Source organism: Chiroxiphia lanceolata, chromosome 27 (genome assembly GCF_009829145.1).
Source record: "Chiroxiphia lanceolata isolate bChiLan1 chromosome 27, bChiLan1.pri, whole genome shotgun sequence".
Classification (NCBI taxonomy): domain Eukaryota; kingdom Metazoa; phylum Chordata; class Aves; order Passeriformes; family Pipridae; genus Chiroxiphia; species Chiroxiphia lanceolata.
The window spans coordinates 2829296-2845315 of NC_045663.1; the positions used below are offsets into that span (position 1 = coordinate 2829296).

The following is a 16020-nucleotide window of genomic DNA, read 5'->3' on the forward strand; positions in this document are numbered from 1 at the left end:
TGTATTTCGAAATACAAGCAAAATAGATTTAAACCCACAATTAAAATCACTTTGACTGCAGCTTGTGAGCTTACATTAGTAATGGTGGGAAAAAGCTCTTCAGGAAACCCAGACAATTAATGGCTGCAAGAATGGATCTTAAATGTTGTGTTATGCAAGGTTCATCTGCTCCCTTTCAGATATCTCCTTTGCCCTGTAGCTATTTTAACTACCTTGTGTTTTCACTCCAAAGAAGATCCTTTTGTTTTGTGTTCAGCTTCTTTAAGTCAGTGATGGTTTTCTGTATTGAAGGCTGTGCTTTCATGTCAAATCCCACTTTTGTACTTCCAGGTCTCACAGAAAAAGGAGTCAGCACAGGAGACACAAAACAGAGGATCAGAAGTCTCTGGGGGATGTCATGGCCATTGAAACTGCCTTGGAAGAGGTGAAAGTAAAAGAGGAGCTGAAAAGAGGGACAGACCTGGAGGAAGAGGAGAGAAGCAAAGGGATTGAGGGAGAAGGTGAGGGCCCTGCTCACTGGTGGTAGTGAAGAGTTGGGGCAAGTTATCTCTCTCAAAACACCTCTGTAAATAACTTTTGTGCTGCTGTTTATTTCTGTTGAAATATCAGCAGAGCTTTTCCCGATATTAAATCCGTGCTCCCTGCAATACACCATCACTCACAGCAGCAGCTGATTTTTCCCTCTCTTTAAGGATTCAGTCCCAATAGCTTTCTTGGTAAGGTTTGAAAATATGAGAGGTTTGTAAAAATATATATTACAGGAGGAATATTTTTAAAAAAATATTTCATAGGGAAACAAATAAAATATATTTTTGCGTCCTTCTCGTGGAGAGGATTGATTTGTGCCCTGCCTTGTGCAATTCATCTTTCCTCTTTCCCTCCCTTTATTCCCATCTCTCACAGGCTGAATCCAGGGAGCTTTAGGCTGGGAGGGATCCTCAGCTGCTACACGAGTCCCACTTGGGTTTCTCCAAGTCCAGCTGGAGCAGGGAAGCTTTTCAGCTTTCTTTGCATGGCTGAAATTAAAACCAGTCCATGACAGCTCCCAATCCTTTGGGATTTCTCCTGCCCATGGTTATTCCCAAGGCCTGAACTCACCCATGGAGCAGGAGGCTCTTTCTGTGACACTTTTTTCTTGGCTGTGTAGCAAAAGTTGCAATTTTTGCTGGGAAAAAGCTGTTTTTTCCCCCCCTAATGTGTGTGGTTAAGTGGTTGCTGTGTCTGATCCACTCCCTCTTTGAGGCTTCTCCGAGAAGTGAATTAATTTTAATCTGTTGTGTACATTCCATTATTTGTTTTACACTTGGAGAAACTGATGCTGCAAAGTGTTTAGAGAACCTTGATAATGATCTTAAAGGAAATCTATGGAAGCTCTGGGAAGAGAATCGAGGGCTTTGTTCAGTTCCAGAGCCTCTTAACTAGACAGTGTATTTTCTCTTTTCAGGGGAAATCAGGGGTTGGAGAATCATTGTTGCACAGAGCAGCAGCACAGTGCAGACACTTAATTTCTATTGCCCTGAGCCTGGAAGCAGCAGCAGTGTGTTAAATTGTCTGCTCTGAGCTCTTGTACAAGTTTAACACTTGATGCTTGGAATAAATGGCCCGAAAATGCTGATTTTTCTTCGGAGACAAGAGATAAGTGACAGGGACAGATCTGAGATCATTAGAATGGCCAAGGAACAATAAAAACTCTGTTCTAGCTGAATAGGTTCCAAATCATACACTTCCACTACATCTTAAGAGGTCTTTAACTCTTAGCTCAGGAGGGAAAAGCTGATTTTCAGCACCACTGCAGCAAGTGCCACTGGAACAGGCTTGGTGTGGCTGTTAGCAAATATACAGCTTTCTCACTGCAATATAGCAATTAAATCCCAATGGCTTCTCTAGCTTTCCACATCCTGCTGCCTCTCACAAGTGTCTTAGGGTTTCATCTTGAAAAAAGAAAAGAGCATCTGCTTGGATGGTCCTGCTCGTGGCAATTCAGCTCCCCCCATCCTTCCCTTCCTTCCTTTATTCCTCTGGTTTTAATTTGGCTTGATTTTCTGTTTACACCAGTAGAGATGACCTTGAGAAAGGAGGAAGAAGGAGATTTCAGAGTAATCAGGGATTCAAAGTACATCTTGTGCTTCGTGCTGGTTATTTGGACAAGCTGAGTATTTATAACTCGAGGTTTTCAGGATTTCTGACCCAGATCCCTTAACGTTGCTTTGTTTTGGTTTTTGTGACTCAGCTTTACATTCATAATTTATTATGTTGCTATTAATATATTCAGAACTCTTAGCAGGTTGTCTTGGGACACGAGGAAGGAGAGTCTTTAGTCTTTGCTGTTCTCCTGGGGTGCTGAGCAGCAGAAATCTCTCCTGTGAGTCAGCAGGTGTTGCCTGTGGTGCTGTGCCTGGTAGGAGTCCTGCAGACTGGGCTACAAACCTTCCCTCTGGTGCTGAAATCCATTTCTGACTGTCTCTGCCCCATCCCAGGAGATGTTGCTGCAATGGAGGAAGTCCAGGCTCCTGTAGCATCTTTTTATAATCCCGTTGCCCAAAGCTGTGGTGTGGGGTCCTCTGGAAGGGGTTTGATTTCCTCACCAAAACCCCTTCCCCTCACAGGTATCACAGAATCCCTGGATCTTTGAGGTTGGAAAAGACCTCCAAGGTCATCGGGTCCAACCTTTGATCCCGCCTTGTCCCCCAGCCCAGAGCACTGAGTGTCACATCCAGTCCTTCCTTGGACAGAGGTGGGGACTCCAAACCTCCCTGGGCAGCCCCTTCCAATGCCTGAGCACCTTTTCCATGGAGAAATTCCTCCTGATGTCCATCCTGACCCTCCCCTGGCACAGCTTGAGGCCATTTCCTCTTGTCCTGTCCCTTGTTCCCTGGGAGCAGAGCTCAACCCCTCTGGCTCCAACCTCTTTCCAGGGAGCTGCAGAGCCAGAAGGTCCCTCCTGATCCCCCTTTTCTCCAGGCTGAGCCCCCCCAGCTCCCTCAGCTGCTCCTCAGCTTTCCTGAGCTCTGTCCAGCATTTCCCATTATCCCTGGACACTTCTCTCCATGACACCACATTGTCACACGTGTTTTCCACATGTCCCAGCTCTGCTACACAAGGAAGGACAGCAAAGACCTTCCTCTGTTAACCTACAATGGATTTGTGCCTGCAGATCCCTTTCCTTCCTAGAAATGTTCAGGACAGCCAAGACAGGCACTTGGAATTTTACCTCCCTTTTCCCTGGCTTCTGATTCTATAGATTCACTTGCAAACTCGTTTGTTCATCTTAATGCAAAGACTTTTAAGCCCAGTTCTACGTGCCAGCTGCTGTCAAATTACCCTTTAGAAGTCAATAAAGCTGGTGAATGGCATTTGTGGTGTTGTTGGGGAGAGAATTCTCAGAGTGTATGGAGAGTAAATATGATCTGGTTTTGTGCAACTGGGGAGAAATCCAATTTTCCTTTCATTCACTGTGTTTGTTTCTCTAAGGAAATTCAATATTCCTTTCTCTGTGATAGAACAAACCAGTTTATCTGAGGGACTGCCTACACAAGCACAGCTATAATTATTTGGGCTGGACTTGTTCCCATGTTTATAAGTTAGTGTAAATAAAGTCATCCCAGAGCAGACTTCTGGGAAATGCTGAGGTTGAGGTATTCCCTGGAAGATTTCAGCAGGGATATTGGCACTTTATCTCACTGTGGGGTTGTTCACCCTTCCTCCTGCAGACACCTCGTTTTTGTGTGATGGTTTATCTGCTTTTCCATTTACTGGGTTTGACTGGTCAGGTTTGGGGTAGTAGTGGAAGGGTCTGGGCAGGTTGGGGTTGGTGAAACATCATTATTTGGGGTGTCATCAGCTCTTCCTCCCATCCTGTTATGGGAAATGACCTTTTGTCACAGCATCTGGAGGTGAAAACCAATCTCCTGTGGAATCAGTGGAGCCCTGGCCTCTGCCTGTGAGCATCTCTGGTTTACCTGTCTTTGGGGGAACTGGTGACTCCATCCCTGGAGTGAGGGAGGAGCTGGGCAGTGGGAACACACATCATGGCAGAGGGAAGAGGTGAAGGCAGCTCCTGTCCTAACCTGAGACACTCCCTCAGTGGCCAGCAGGAGTTTTAACCACTGCTGGAAAATCAGTGTGTGGTTCCCATAACAGAGTTCCATTGGGAAGAGAGGTGGGGAAGTCTTCCATGGGCCTTTTATGATAATACTGAGATGTTTATCTGTTCAAGAAGTGTTGTCAGAGCCATGTGAGAGACCTGTACAGATCAAATGAGTGACAGTGAGCTGGGAGAAACAAGGACAGTGGAAAGGATATCTCAGTATCCCGTGCAGGTGTGGTGTCTGTAACAGGCTTAGCTCAGTGCTCTGCCTGATTTATGCTTTAAAGGCATCTCTTAAAAAGACTTTACAGCAGAAATCTTCTGGTAATAATGATTCAGGTGTCTTTGTTCAATTCTTCATTTCCTGGGGCTGTTGAGCACGTTGACACACAGTAATACCCACATAAGAGCTGGGCTTGCAAATAAAGGGAGGACAATATGATACAGAATGGAGGCCTCCAAATTTTTTGGATTGCACCTCCTCATCAGCAAAAAAAAATTTGAGCACACTTCCTGATGTATGTCTTTATTTATATACTTACTTATTTATGTGTAGCACAGAAATACACAGGTACACTTGTATTTCTGTGCTGATATGTCTGTTATAGACATACAGAAAAACAGAGATTTAAAAAAGGAAGACCTAAAGATAAAAGAAACACTACTCTAAAGATATATTTTATTTTGTTAACAGTACAGAAATATTTCCTTCCTGCACCCCAGTGGATGGTTTTGTGCCCCCAGCTTTGGAGGCTGCTGATACAAAAAACTTGAAATACAGAGTCAGGGCTAATGTAATAAATGACATGGGTTTTGGCACACTGTCCAGTTTCTTAGGGATTTAGATATTTTTCCCTCCAGGAAACATTCATTTTGGCAGCCTTTCTGCTCCAGTCAAGAATTTAATAGTCCATAGAAATGACACAAGTCTTTTCTTTGTAGCATGGGCTTCTCTAGGGCAGTGCTGAGGCACAGCTGGATGTCTGCAGCTCTCAGGGGGCCTGTTTGAGAGGAATAATCCCTGATGGGGCATGGTAGAGGAATAATGCCAGGATGGGACATGATAGAGGAATAATGCCATGATGAGATAAGAGCAATAATGCCATAGTGGGACATGTTCAAACAATAATGCCATGGTGGGACATGTTAGAGCAATAATTGCAGGATGGGATATGTTAGAGGATAATGTCATGATGGGATATGTTAGAGGAATAATGCCATGGTAGGACAAGTTAGAGCAATAAATATGTTAGAGGTATAAAGCCATGATGGGATATGTTAGAGCAGTAATACCATGATGGGATGTTTTAGAGTACTAATGCCATGATGGGATATGTTAGAGGAGTAATGCCAGGGTGGGACATGTTAGAGCAATAATTGCAGGATGGGATATGTTAGAGGAATAAAGCCATGATGGGGTATATTAGAGGAATAAAGCCATGATGGGACAGGTTAGAGGAATAATCCATGATGGAGCATGTTAGAGGAATAATGCCAGGATGAGACATGTTAGAGTACTAATGTCATGATGGGATATATTAGAGCAATAATGCCATGGTGGGATATGTTAGAGCAATAATTGCAGGATGGGATATGTTAGAGGAATAAAGCCATGGTGGAATATGTTAAGGGAGTAATGCCATGATGGGATATGTTAGAGGAATAAAGCCATGATGGAATAGTTAAAGGAGTAATGCCATGATGGGATATGTTAGAGCAATAATGCCATGATGGATACATTAGAAGAATAATGCCATGATGGGAAATGTTAGAGGAGTAATGCCATGATGGAGCACGTTAGAACAATAATGATGGGACATTAGAGCAGTAGTGCCATGGTGGGACAGGTTAGCCCAGCACTGGAGCTCTTTGTTGAAAGGAGGGAAATAGTAAATATTGGCTCTTGGCCCAGGAGCTCACTGTTGCCTTGTTCTCTTGAAACAGGGGAGTGCAAAGTCAAGGCCCGTCCTCCCAAAGTGAAGGGCGAGAGGAAGAAGAAGCACCTTTTCCACCAACACCAGCACCACCTCCAAGCCCCTCAGCCCCCCGTGCAGCCCCCAGTGCCACCCCCAGCCCCACAGCAGCAGCAGCAGCTGGCAGAGGGCGAGGCGGTGGCAGCGCGGCCACCGGTGCCACCGGTGCCCCCGGCGCCGGCCCCGGCGGAGAAGAACCTGCCCCCGGGTCCCCTGAACATCATCCAGCCCTCGGAGGCGCCGGCGGAGGAGGAGGATTTCAAGCCCAGGCCCATCATCCCCATGCTCTACGTGGTGCCCAGGACCAAGAAGGTGGTGTTCGACAAGGAGCGCATGTCCTGCCAGCAGGCCTTCGAGCAGTTCGCCACCCAGAAGAGCCTGGGCTGGAGGGAGCAGGCGGTGCCCCTGGAGATCCCTGGGAAGGAGGAGGAGAATGCAGAGCCAGCAACCCCAGAGGTCACTGCAGAGGTCAGTGATTGGCAGCTTTCCATGAGCAAGCACTGTAAGATCTGCTGGTCTGAAGCAGGAACTTGTAATGAGAGGAGTCCACGGTTGTTGTCCCCTCCCTGGAAGTGTCCAAGGCCAGGTTGGGTGGGGCACCCCGGTCTAGTGAGAGGTGTCTCTGCTCTTCCTGAAGGATCTCCATGACCTTCAAGGCCCTTCCCAACCCAAGCCATTCTCTGATTCCATGATTGTTTCTGAGCCTCCAGTGGAATAGTGCCATGCTGGGGAGAGCAGGGAATATTTTTACAGGAAGAGAGGGAATATTTTCTCACGGTTCAGTTCTCAGTTCAGCTCAGGATGGGGAGCTCCTGGGATGAGGGTTTTTATAGGGAGAGAGCGAACAATTTCTCACAGTTCAGTTCTCAGTTCAGTTCAGGATGGGGAGCTCCTGGGATGAGGGCTTTACAGGGAGAGAGGGAATATTTTCTCACAGCTCAGTCTGTGGTTCAGTTCCTGGGATGAGGGTGAATGTTGTACTTAGTGTTGGCTGGGAAATGGGGCAGTGGGTCCAGTACAATGTAAATATGCTGGAATGTTCCAGGAAAATGTTTCTGGTCCTGTGTGCCCTGTACATGCACACCACAAGGGTATGTAGGGATAGAACAAAGGGTGAAGGTTTCCCACTGCCAGAGGGCAGGGCTAGATGGGATATTGGGAAGGAATTCTTCCCTGTGAGGGTGGAGAGGCCCTGGCATAGGTTGCCCAGAGAAGCTGTGGCTGCTCCATCCCTGGAAGTGTCCAAGGCCAGGTTGGACAGGGCTTGGAGCAACCTGGGATAGCACAAGCTGTCCCTGCCCATGGCAGGGGTGGGATTGGATGTGTTTTAAAGTCCCTTCCAACTCAACCGTTCCAGGATTTGATGATCCATAATTTTCATGGAGTTCCCAGCTGTGTATGTGATTGACCAGACTTTTCATAAGCAAATTGAATTGGCAGCTTGCAGATGTTCTGAGCCTGTTCTGACTCAAAGAAAACTGTGTAGTTTACCCAACTTCTGGAGAGTTACTGTTGGCTTTTATCAGCTTCAGGAATTGGCTCAGAAAACTGAAGCATTTCAGCCAAAAGGCAGTGAAAAGTTTGCTGTGTGGATTTCAGAACCCTTTTTGACAAGAGTTCTGCCTCTCTTGTCCTGTTCCCTCCTTTGGGAGGCCCATCCAGCTTGTTCTGCTTCCTTTCAGAGTGCTTCTGCTTTCTCCAAAATGAAGATGGAGATCAAAAAGAGTCGTCGTCACCCCCTGGGCAAACCCCCGACCCGCTCCCCGCTGTCCGTGGTCAAACAGGAGACCTCAAGTGATGAGGGTGAGTGAGCACCACCAGGAGTGTTTGTCTTGCCTGATCCACAAAATTCCTGAAGCCATTACCATAACTGGGTGCCCTGGAACTTTGTGTGTTACCCTTCACTGGTGGAAAATGCAGCGTGTTCCCGTTTTGATAACCCAGCTGGAAACAAAACTCCTCCGTGGGAGGTGTTCCCTTCTCACCTCCCACCCTTTTTTTTTTTTCTCTCAAGAAAAATATTTTGCTGGCTGCAGAGTGAGGCAGCATTTTGGGCAAAGGGAAAAGAGAGTTCACAGAAAATTGCAGCTTAAAGGAAAAGCTCCGTGTTGGATATTGGAGTGGAATGAGATCTGTTCCCCTTGGAAGGCAGTGGAGGTCAGGTCTGCTCTTGTGTGTGTGGGGAGAGTTAATTCTAACCTTTTAAAGGCTTTTAATTCATGTCAGTGTTGGGGCCCAGCTTTTCTTGGCAGATGCAGAAATGAGAATTAAAGTCTGTCAGTGCTTAACTGCACGTCACTGATCCTTCTTTTCCCACATTCCAGTCCCTGTGAATGCCCCAACAGTCTGGACCAAGGGGAAAAAAAAAAGACTCCTACCTCTCACTCTGTTTTATGGTGTAATTTCCCACTTTTGGGTCTTTCCCCATGAATCTAGACAAGGCCACAGTAAATTCTGTGTGTTGGGGCAGGGCTGTGGGTGTAGCTGCCAGTCCTTACTCACAGCTCCTCATTCCAAAGGACACCACCTTCCCTGTTCACTTCCCTTCAGAGAATACATCCCTTGGTTTTGGAGAAGCTTCCTGCAGGAAGGGGTTACCCTGAACACACCTTTCCTCACCCTGGAGGATGCCTTTGATGTCTTGGGGTGTGTGAGGTGGAGTGAAGAGCTGAGGGGCAGCAGAGACTCGTTACCTTCTCTTGGTGTGAGACCTTGCAGCCAACTTTGTGCTGGAGGCTCCTCATTAGGCAGATTCTTCCCAGTGCCTTGACTTTTGTTGGATGGTGTTTGGGGACTTGGCTGCTGGAGCAGGAGCGTTTTCTGGGGGCTGATTTACAGCCCTACTGGGCACAGTCTGATCAAACAGATCCTTCCCTCCCCACCAGGGAATAGAAGCAGCTCTGTGCACTCCCTGTTTTTTCAGGGAATGATGTACCAGGATGATCTGAAGGCTGCAAGAGGAACAGTGAGCATGTAAATGAAGCACATGCTACACTAAGATTCAGTCCAGACAAATTGTTTGTCCCTCCTTACCTGCAGTGTGGGAGCTGTGTGTCCCCCAGGGTCCATCCTGGGAGGAGAGGAGGTGATAACACACAGCAGTCATTCCCTTTTTCTCTCCCTCTGTCACTCTGGATTAGGATGCTGCTTGCATTGATTTCACTGGTATCATAAATCCCTGCCTGTCACCTGATGTGCCTCAACTAAAATTTGGAGAAACATGAGGTTTTTGGCTCATGTCTTGAAAAGAAAAGGCACTTTTTAGGAAGTAACCTTGGTTTGAAGTATGACAGAGCCACACAGACAGCATCCATCACCTCACAGAGAAGAGTGATTAATTAAACATAATCAAATTTCCACATTGTCTGGCAATTCTGTATTAGATTAGTCGAGGGGAACATTTAAAATCTGAGATGTGAACTCAACTGTTAATGTTTTACTCCAAGTTCCTTTTATCCTTTCAGGTAACCTGAGAGTAAGAAAATCTTCAAAGGGAGGGAGAATTGGGGAGGAGACTTAAGACCTGTAGAGCAGAACATTAACTGCTTATTTCTAGTAATTAACAGTGAGGCAGTGAACAATTTGGTTTAATGTGCTGAGCTCTGGGGATAATGTTCTACCAAGATGTTTTTGACTTCCCTGTTCTCTTGGAAACTTTGCAGATTGGTGATGCAGGGACTGATTTACACTTAGTCTTGTGTGGAAAATTTCTTTAACACTTACAGTGACTCAAATTTCCTTCCTTAAGGAAGGGTAAGAAACTTGGCCCCCCAAATGGATCCTGCAGTGGTTTAATCCTGAAAGGCCAAGGGCCTTTTAAAGGTTTATGAGAAGAAAGAATTAGCAAACTAATTAGCAGGAGCAGGACCTGGCAGAGCTCTGGCAGAGGGAGGGATGGTGGGGAGAGCAAAGGGGGGGTTTAGTGGTGTGTCCTCCATGGAATGGCTGTGAAAGGAACACCTGAACCCAGGATATCTCAGAGCCAAGGTTTGTGTTGGTGGAACAGGCACAGGAGGCACCTTGGGAAGGTTGGAACACACTGGGTGGTGGGAACTGGGAACTGTCCTGACCAAACCAGCACCAGCAGCATCCACATCTTCCAGAGAATGCAGCTCCCACTTGGAGAGAGCAAAGGGACACATCATGTGTTTTGAACTTACTAAAGTTTAAATTAAAGCTTCATTAGGATGCAGTAGGTTTCCACAGCCAGAAAGTGGAGTTGTGTAGGGCAGTAAATCCAGATTTTCTTCTTCCTCCTTCTCATGCCCAGTTCCATTAAGTCATCTCTGTCTCTCTCTTGTCCATCCTACCCATACAGTAAGAATTATATCCATTTAGGAAGTATTTAAGGCATATGAGGAACCATGGATGAGTTGAATGTTTTTATTTATTGCACTTGTATTGTTGAGAATGAGCTGTTCAACTCAGCCTTGCTGCCATTTCACCTCTTCTATCTATAAACCTCTCCTGACTGTCCATTGTCTTGGGATTTTATTTTCTTTCATTCTAGAAACGTTTCCATTTTCTGGAGAGGAAGATATGAGCGATCCAGAGGCTTTGAAATCTTTACTTTCCTTCCAGTGGAAGAATAAAGCACTTAATTTCCCAGCTGAAAGAAAATTCAATGCAGCTGCTGCCCTGAGTGAGCCATACTGTGCTGTCTGCACCCTCTTCTACCCCTACAACCAGGTAATTCCTCACATGGGATCATTAAATTTGGAGAAGACCTCTAAGATTAAGTCCAGCTGTCAGTCCAGACCCACCCCCATGTTCACCACTAAATCCAGTGCCATATTCCCATGTTTTTGGAATGCTTCCAGGGCTGGTGACTCCAGCCTGTTCCAGTACCTGACCATGCTTCCCACAAAGAAATTATTCCTAATATCTAATCTAAACCTCTGATACTGCTCAGATGGATGAATTAGGATGCAGACATTTATAATAAAGACAGACCCCTACAAATTTGCACCCCAAAGAAAAGTGTTTGGATTTGGCACAGCCTTTTTGTTTTTTTGGTTTTTTTTTTTTTGTATTTGGTGGTTTTTTTTCCTGGCTTCTCTGGCTTTCTCAGTGTTCATTTTTTAAAATCACACATTTAAAGAGCTTTGCAAACACTTGTTTCATGTGCAGAAAACTCTGCATATCAGGCACGTGATTGCTGGTGTTTCAGCACAGGCCCAGACTGCTGAATATATGCAAACAAGCAACAAAATCAAAATTTACTGAGTAAGCACATCCATCATCTCTTTTGGAAACTACCAATATGCTCTGGGAGATGTTATGAGCAGAAAGGCAAAAATTCATCAGATGAATTAGTCATTTGCTCAGTTGTGTATTGATTTGTTCTCACAGAAAGCCAGATTTGGCTTTGTGTGTCCACCAGGAATATGTGCCTTAGATTCCTTGGGTATGTGTTGGGAGCTTTTTCTGAGAAAAAGCAGGACCCACCTCCCCCCCCCCCCTTCAATAAAATCTCTTTGATTTATTATGGAGACTGAAAATAAAATATCTGTTCTGATTGCTGGATGTTGTTTGATGGTTCTGAGGAAAACTGGGTGCAGCTGGGCTGGTTTAATCCATTGCTTTTAACTCTGCCTGCTACCAGAAACCTTGAAGTGTCCTTCAGGAGAAATTCTTGCAGGAGGAGTAGGGAAGGATGCCAGAGGGGTGGGAGAGGGGGAGGGAAGATCTTGCTTTAAATAAGATTTTCCTTTTTATTTTTCCTCGGTGTTTTCGGCCGCAATTTAGGAATTCAGATTTTTTGCAGAAGAAAACCAGGAAAAGCTGCTCGTTATTCTAAAGCTTCTTTGAGCTTTTCCAAACAAATTCCAGGTCCCAGAAGAGGCCTCAGGAAGAGGAGCAAGGCAGGGGTGGGATGTGCCTGGGAATCAGGTTTTAAGGCTCAGTTTTTGGCTGTCTGGGGGCAGGTGTTTGGTGGGTTTTTTTGCAAGGGGAGCGCTCAGCCTTGAAAGTTTAAACTGTGCCCAGGGAAGAGGTGATTCCCAGGGAATTCCATGTGCTGACATTTCCTCTCCAAGTCCTTACAGGTGGATAAGGAAGCTGTCCCAGTCTCCGGAGGGGAACCGTCCTCTTTCATCCACCTTTCCAAGTGTGGACAGAAGACCAAGCCCCTGATCCCAGAGATGTGCTTTACCTCAAGTGGGGAAAACACGGAGCCCCTTCCTTCAAATTCCTATATTGGAGAGGATGGAACCAGTCCCTTGATATCCTGTGCCAAATGCTGCCTGCAGGTCCATGCTAGTGAGTGTTCCCTCCTTCCCAAAGCCTTTGGAAACTCCTGAGTCTATTTGTGTGTTGCCTGTGTTTGAATTCCAGGGTTGCTACACCTGTCACTCCTATTTTGTTCCTTTTCTGGTGCAAGTGTATCTTGGAATCACAGAATGGTTTGGGTTGGAAAGAACCTTAAAAATCATCCACTTCCAGCCCCCTGCCATGGGCAGGAACACCTTCCACTAGAAGGGATATCTGTATATTCAAGTCCACCTTGGCAGTCACTGATCTTAAAAAAATCACACCAATATTCTTTTTAGGGGTTGTTTTTTGGCTGATCCTTTTCCTGTCTCACAGAAAAGATTCTTCCTTTCGATATCTTTCATTTTTTGTAATAAAGCACAGCTCCCAAGGCTTATTGCACTCTTTCCTCTCAAATATTTCCTCCCAAAATTGCTCTGCTGGGTGAGGCTGTATTGTTCCTGCGTGCAGCAGAGATTATGGAGGAGCTGGAGATACATTTTATTAGTGTCTGTGATACTGTTTGTAGTAATGGCACTTGATTACAAGAGGGAACATATGTCTGTTTGCTTCCCTGATAGTTCTGTCTAAAAGGAGATCTGATTAATCCTGGTGGAGTGTGTACCTTCAGTGTGGATTGTACAACATCCAGTTAACATTTGGGCTCGTAGGAGATGTGACAAATTCCTGCTCAGCTGTTTGATCTTGACAGATGGGGAATCTTATTTGACTTGCATCAGCTGGAATTACTTTTGTTGTTCCAATTTTAGAGCCTGCAGGTCCCCACGCAGCTCAGCAGGGCTGGCTCTGGTGGAGAACTGGAAGGCAACTTTTATTTCTCTGCTGAATCCCTGATTATGGTCATTCCTGGCTAATAAGCACAGTGAGGATGTTCCTTCCCTCCCAAATTGTGGCCTCTGTAGCAATCAGAGGTGCTGCATCTTGTCCATCCATATGTCTGCAATAGTCCAGCCTATCAAAATGGTTTCAGTGGCCAAATTCTATTTAGGGACAGAGGGATGTGGGCAAAATGATGTTAATCTGCACACTCAAGGTGTAGAGAAATGCAGGTTTTTGTTGTGGCTGTGCTCTCCCCTTGAGGACAGGACAGACCTTAAATCTGCTGGAGTCTCCAGTGAATTCTCGTTTCCTTGTTTGTGCTCTGAGTCTGTGACGTGCCTTTGACTTTGCTGCAGAGGATCCATTTGCTTTTATTGCAGGATTGCAGTGTTGAGGGGTGTATTTTGGCTAATCTGTGCTGTAAAACCAGTTGGCAGCCTGAGTGTTCTTGAGAAGTGTCCTCCCAAACTGTGCTGGGTTACGGCAGCAGCCGGAACAGACGGAGGGGGAAGGTTTTGTGAAGGTTTCTGGGCTTTTGAGGCGTTGACAAAATCCATAAAAAGAGCATATTTTTCTTGGTCTGCTAGGATTGTCCTTATGGGACAGTCTAGGGCTCGATAAATATGATTGTTCTCCATTCATAGAATCATTAAAATTGGAAAAGACCTTTAAGATCATCAAGTCCAAGAGTCACCCCATCACCACCACCGGGTTCACCACGAAACCATGTCCTCAAGTGCCACATCCACACGATGTTTGAACACCTCCAGGGGTGGTGACTCCACCACTGCCCTGGGCAGCCTGTGCCAATGCTTCACAACCCTTTCCATGAAGAAATTTTTCCTAATTTTCAGTCTAAACCTCCCCTGGCACAGCTTGAGGTTGTTTCCTCTCGTCCCATTGCTTTTTATGTGGAAGAAGAGCCCGACCCCCCTCCTGGTTCCAACCTCCTGCCAGGGAGTTGTGGAGAGCAATAAGGTCTCCCCTCAGTGTCCTTTTCCCAGATCCCATATTCCAGCTGCCTGTAGTCCTGGAGCAAGAAATCCATGCTGAAATCCCAGCCTGCTCCCCACCTCTGTGAGGTCCAGCACTATTCCAGCTCAGTGTCTGCTTCTGTCTCAGCTCAGTTTTTGGACTGAACACCCTGCCCATGTTCTAGGACTGGGTGGAATCTGCTTTCCTGATTTGCCATATGATGAAAAGAGATCTCAGCTGTGGAGAACAGCTGCAGATCCATAGTATTGACTTTTTTTGACATGCTGTTTATCTGGCTAAGTGGATGATATTTATAAATCAGGTTATGGTGGCAATCCCAGTGCTTTCTGAATGACTTCGTTTAAGTTTAATTCAGTAATTTGAGATTGTTGTTCCCAGCTGAAACTTTCTGTTCAGCTTTTTAGGATAGGTGAAGGCTGGATGGGGTTTTGTTAGGATAGGTGAAGGCTGGATGGGGTTTTGTTAGGATAGGTAAAGGCTGGGTGAGATAAGCTGTGTGTTTTTTGGGATGCTTGTATTTAATTTTCCACTTGCTTTACAAGCTTGCAGGAACCACATAGATCCACTTTTTCAAAACTATTTCTGTGTCTTTTCCCCATTGTTTTCAGTGACAAACCTCAGTGCCTTTCACAGAATTTTAGGGTCTTTTTTGTTCTTATTTCTCTGTCTTTATTATGGCTTTAATGCCACTTTACTATTTTGGTGTTGCTGTAGGAGGATTTGGTGCTTGCATGTTACAGTAGTTGATGCTCTGTAAAATCAGATGTTTCTAACACTTTATATAACCATAAATTAAATACTGTTAAGTATGTGAAGTGCAGATATTTAATTTCCTTACAGTATTATTGGGTTTGTCCTTCCTCTTAACACCATGTAGCAAAGAGAATTGCTTCAACCTTGCCAAAATTCAGTGGCCTTACCTGTTTTGATGTGTGAGTGCCTTCCAGCAGTGTGAGTTCCTCCATCACTTTGGAGCCCAGTTCCTGCCTGAAGGATCAAAGTCCTGTTATTGTAATCCTTAGAAAAGTGAAAAACATGTTGAGAGTTTCCTATATGTGGATTTTTTGTTTATTTTTAGACCCACTGGTCCCAAATTCTGCCCCTTCAGACTTTACTCTGAGCCTATTGAATATAATCATCCAAATGCTGCACCTGCTCTCAGAGATGCTTCTAACTGAAAAGTCAACAAGTCAATACCACAGATATGGTGGGAAAACTCTGATCTAATGAGGATATAACTGTTTTCTTTCAGGCTGTTACGGAATTCGTCCAGACCTGGTGAATGAGAGCTGGTCTTGCTCGCGGTGCTCAGCCAACGCGTGGGCAGCGGTAAGGACCTGCCCCTCTGGAGACCACACAATCCCATGGGATACTCTGGGAGTCATAGAATCATGGAATCAGAGAATCAGCTGGGTTGGAAGGGACCTCTGAGATCATCAATCCAACCCTTGATCCAACCCCACTGTGGTTCCCAGCCCATGACACTGATGCCACATCCAGTCTCACCTTAAAAACCTCCAGGGATGGAGAAGCCACCACTTCCCTGGGCAGCCCATTCCAATGGCTGAGCACCCTCTCTGCAAAGAAATTCTTCCCAATATCCAACCTAAACCTCCCCTGGCACAGCTGAAGACTGAGCCCTCTTGTCTTGCTGATGGTTGCCTGGGAAAAGAGACCAAGCCCCCCCTGGCTCCCCCCTCCTGTCAGGGAGTTGCAGAGAGTGAGGAGGTCTCCCCTGAGCCTCCTCTTCTCCAGGCTGAACAGCCCCAGCTCCCTCAGCCTCTCCTCACAGCACTTGTGCTCCGGTCCCTTCCCCAGCCTCGTTGCTCTCCTCTGGACCTGCTCCAGCCCCTCAATGTCCTTCCTGAGCTG

General features: G+C 45.9%; 1 protein-coding gene across 2 annotated transcripts in view; it reads left to right on the plus strand.

Annotated features, from left to right (window-relative positions):
- Positions 1 to 16020, plus strand: part of KDM4B (lysine demethylase 4B) — a 96715-nt gene that overhangs the window by 61945 nt on the left and 18750 nt on the right. For both annotated transcript variants that reach the window (XM_032712008.1, XM_032712009.1), the window contains 6 exons: positions 331 to 500; positions 6032 to 6528; positions 7743 to 7863; positions 10571 to 10749; positions 12099 to 12321; positions 15401 to 15477. In XM_032712008.1, the coding sequence (XP_032567899.1) occupies positions 331 to 500; positions 6032 to 6528; positions 7743 to 7863; positions 10571 to 10749; positions 12099 to 12321; positions 15401 to 15477 (1267 nt within the window). The remainder of the gene's footprint in view (positions 1 to 330; positions 501 to 6031; positions 6529 to 7742; positions 7864 to 10570; positions 10750 to 12098; positions 12322 to 15400; positions 15478 to 16020) is intronic.